The sequence below is a fragment of the Anarrhichthys ocellatus genome, unplaced genomic scaffold (genome assembly GCF_004355925.1).
Source record: "Anarrhichthys ocellatus isolate YVR2014 unplaced genomic scaffold, GSC_Weel_1.0 scaffold57, whole genome shotgun sequence".
In the NCBI taxonomy this organism is placed as follows: domain Eukaryota; kingdom Metazoa; phylum Chordata; class Actinopteri; order Perciformes; family Anarhichadidae; genus Anarrhichthys; species Anarrhichthys ocellatus.
The window spans coordinates 244,468-248,596 of NW_022280087.1; the positions used below are offsets into that span (position 1 = coordinate 244,468).

General features: G+C 44.4%; 1 protein-coding gene across 1 annotated transcript; it reads left to right on the forward strand.

Annotated features, from left to right (window-relative positions):
* Window positions 1–1,312: 1,312 nt before the first annotated feature.
* Window positions 1,313–3,863, forward strand: LOC116396560 (bone morphogenetic protein 5-like). The gene has a single exon (XM_031871230.1). It carries the CDS (start codon window positions 3,318–3,320, stop codon window positions 3,861–3,863), a length of 546 nt encoding a protein of 181 aa, XP_031727090.1. The 5' UTR covers window positions 1,313–3,317.
* Window positions 3,864–4,129: the final 266 nt, after the last annotated feature.

Consider the following 4,129-nt stretch of genomic DNA (forward strand, 5'->3'; position numbering starts at 1 on the left):
ACGGGCTGGCACAGGGCTGAGCCTCACTACTATATTTGAGTCATTTCTTCCCTCCAAGTCCTTCTGCTTTAAACACACATGCAGCGAATGAGCTCGGTACACTAATGAACAGCTCAACAGGAAATGGTGTTACCCGGTGAAGCCTTCAGTGTTCAAAGGTTTCCACAAGTGTTTCATGTTAGTCCAAATTTGGCAAGTGGCATTTTTTGTCCCTGTGACAGTTATGTTTGAGATTGTAAAGCTTGAACTGGTGGTAGAAGAGGTGATCAGATCTTGTACTTAAGTAAACTTATTACAATATGCATGAATACGCGCATGACTGGATGCTTCGTCATCAACAGACGATGCATATAGTCAAAATCAATCCAGCAAAACTACGGCACTAAAACACGCATTCCACTGCACACTGAAGAGCACGAGCCGTTCACATATTATTCACATCAGAGGGAAGAATATTAACCATATCATAAAAACAACACCATAGACAAATGAACATGAATGATGTAAAAGCAGCAAAAACAGTTCACTTACCAAAGCTGCTGTTCACTATTTAAAGACAAAACCTTTCTTTCATTACAAAGAGTTTAACACCACGGTTGTACAGAACATCGTTTTAGTTCCAGTAAGAAGTCCTTCTCGATTCATGGACGCCAGAGATGACAGTCGAGCCTCCCCAGTTGTATTTCTTGAATACGTTTTAATGCGTTTGAGGGCTGAAAATGTCCGCTCCACAGAGGCAGCTGATATTGGGATTGTCACACCAAACATGCCAAAACGCTAAAAATGTAATGTCACGTAAAAACATCTTACATATCTTTAAACTTGAACTCTTACTACTACAAAGTTCTGTTAGCTAGTTTCACAACAGTGACACTGACCATCAAACCGCACGTTGATAATGACGTCCTCGGCTAGGCCAGCTAGAAAGCTCTGACACATCAAAGAATACGCCCAACATGTCAAACTAAAGATCTGATTAGTTGAAGACTATGATGATCAACAATATCGTCCCCATTCACTTAAACTGCAAAGGGATTCACTTGTGAGTCTGCAGGCCTCGAGCATATTTATTTACCTAGCGACAGCATAGGGGAGGAATCTGATTGGATAAAAGCTCAACTTAAAACAAGCTGTGCTGGAAGAAGGGCAACAGAGGAAGACAGTAGCTGTGCAATGAGAAAATAAGCTTATGGGGAAAAAATGTATAATACATGTAGTGTATTTATGAAAAATAATTAAATTATAAAATAGCTATAACTTTGTGGTTCTGTCTAGGCCAGCAGAGAAGGCCTTGCTGGCCCTGACGGCCCACCACTGCTATATAGTAGAGTAAGTAGCATTAAATGAAAAATACTCAAGTAAAGAAAGTAGCCTAAATTGTACTATTGTACAAACAGAAAAGGTAGTAAACGTTTATCAGACAAGTCACTATTACTAAATCTAAGTAAATACGTCAATAACAAAATTTGACTGACAATTGAGGTTTTAGTTGGCAAACTTACACAAAAAAATGTTAGCTGGTTAATGCTAATTACACCGTACCTGGCGCTATGCACGCCATAGTGATATAATGTGAAGTTACTTTAATATTTAGTTGCTCTCATGTATGTTTTGATAGGATTTTCTTTTTAAAAATTTAATTCCTAACATCCAAATGTTGACATGTTTGTTTTGAAATAAGTTTTGGCTTCATGGTGTCAACTTCAACATTTTTTTTAGATCTAATTATTTAATGTCTTCTTGATCACAATGTAAAAAGCAACCTTTTAAGTATTATCAACAAGCTAACATTTCTTCGACGATAGTTAGCTTTAGCGTAGCTCTGGGCATTAAGTGTCCCAAGGTACCAAATATAGGAAGAAAAGGAGTTGGAAAAATAAGATGAGAAGTAAAATACAAATGAAACAACTTTGTTTTACTAACTTACTGCAGGTTACAGGAAATAAGTAATTATTTGTTTATTTTTAGACTCATTTAAATGATTTAACAGTATTATTTATTAATGCAATCGGTTCTATTTTTGACTTGTCTGAACTTGTTACTGCCTTTTGTTTTGGTGCCACAGAGTTTGATATCCGAGAAACTGAATCCACTTTTGGCTTTGAGTCCGTTAAGCTTAGTTGTCAGCAGCAGAGAATCGCTGCTATTCTAACGGGACATCGGGCCACTTGACATACATCCCGCCGAGCCGCCTGAGACTCGATGTTGAGTAGCTATGAAAGGAAGCAGTCATAAGAAGATGAAAAAGAGGTGAAAAAGAGGTGAGAGAGAGAGAGAGAGAGAGAGATGAGGTCTCCCAAAGAGACCACTGGGAGGGGTGATGATGGGATGCAAGTTTAAAGACTTGAAAGAGGGCGAGAGGCGGAGGCTGGGAGGGAAACTCCCTCCCGGTTATGAACAACTGTTACCCTCTCTGAGCTCCACACAGGACACTCTCACTGCTGCACAGCTCTGCTTTTAGATGCACTAGAGCTGCCACACGTTTGAAAAAACCCAAGGACTTACAATCGGGGAACAATTTTCTGGAGTTACCGTTTTCTTAAATTGGATTAGGAAAGACATCTGGAGCCTCAGAGATGTGTGGGTGGGGTGCGGTCTCTGGAATGGATGATTAAGCACTCAAAGATGACTGGATAAAAGCTTCCAGCAGTGACTGCTCCACAGGGGCGGGTTCTCACGGGGTATCTCGTTGAGCATTGACTCACTGCAGGTGTGAACTTCATTTTCCTTGTGAGGTCATGGAGGATCGGGAGGAAACCCGATGACACGGCGCTCCGATTTCACTCCAATCTGGGGCACCTGCTCATCACCCAAATTGCTTTCCATCCCCCGAGTTCACAACTTCAAAAGCTCAGACGGATCTTCCACAGGGGCATAGTTTGTCTGTATTCAAAACACATTGGAAAGGCTTGTAATTATGCCCTCACTCTCATTATCTCTGTTTCTTCTGCTGCACGACTGAGAGGTGAAGGGAGAAGAGGATCAGAGGTTGAGGAGTCTTTTTTTTTTTTCGTCAAGATTAGAGAAGGTAGAGGAGGGAGAGAGGAAGGCAAAGAGGGGAGGGAGAGATAAACAGAGGCAGTTTAAGGCGGTAAACACGTCCTGTTCCAGAGCCAGCTCTCCTCTAAACACACCAGGCGTAGATCAGCATCTGTCTGACACAGACAGGACCAACTGGAGTGAGTAGAGAACACTGTGGTTGTCAGTCTGGAAACACTGGAGCGAAGATAAACTGTCGAGAAAAAAGCTGATTATTTGTGAGATTAGACAAATCTTGATTTGTCAGCAGAGAAGAAGAAACGAGGCAAACCTCAGCCATGGACGCGTCCCACAGCTTCTCTTGTCTCTGCAGCGAGATGAAACAGCAGCGCAAAAGCAGGAGCAGAGTCCTCCGCACTACATCCACCTCCAGGCCCCACGGGCCTCTCCTCCACCCCAGGACCCTGCTCCTGCTGCCCCTGCTGCTGCTCCTCTGTCTCTCCCTGTGGAGCCAGCAGGCCGAGGCCCTGGTCCCCTCCAGTTTCAGACGGCTCAGCGGCCGCGAGAAGAAGGAGATGCAGAAGGAGATCCTGTCCATCTTGGGCCTGCCGGGGCGACCCAGACCGCACCAGCCGCTACGGCCGCCCTCCTCCGCACCGCTCTTCATGCTGGACCTGTACCACGCCATGGCTGCTGATGGGGGGGAGGAGGAAGGGAATGAGATCATTGTAAACGGGCCCGGGATGGGAAAGTTTGGAGGGGCGGAGAGGTTGGCTCAGGTCAGCCACGCGGTCCTGCCCACGCTCGGCACGTACACTCCACCGCTGGGCACGGTGGTCAGCGAGGCCGACACAGTGATGAGCTTCGTCAACCTGGGTGAGTGAACTGCTTTACACCTGTGGTCGGGTATATGACCCCTGGGGAAAGAGAAACACAGGAAGTGATGCAGTTTGAACCGAGATTTCAGGAAGCGCACTGGGCTCTGAACATAGACTGTGTACAGGCTTTGAAGCAGATGGCACATAGTGGCCAAACTATGGAATTACAATTTCAGGGTCTGTCATGTGATGCCATGGGGCCCAAAAAACTTTTCCCATAGACTTACAATGGGAAATATTATTTTACTTAAGTCATTAACCTCATGACGGTC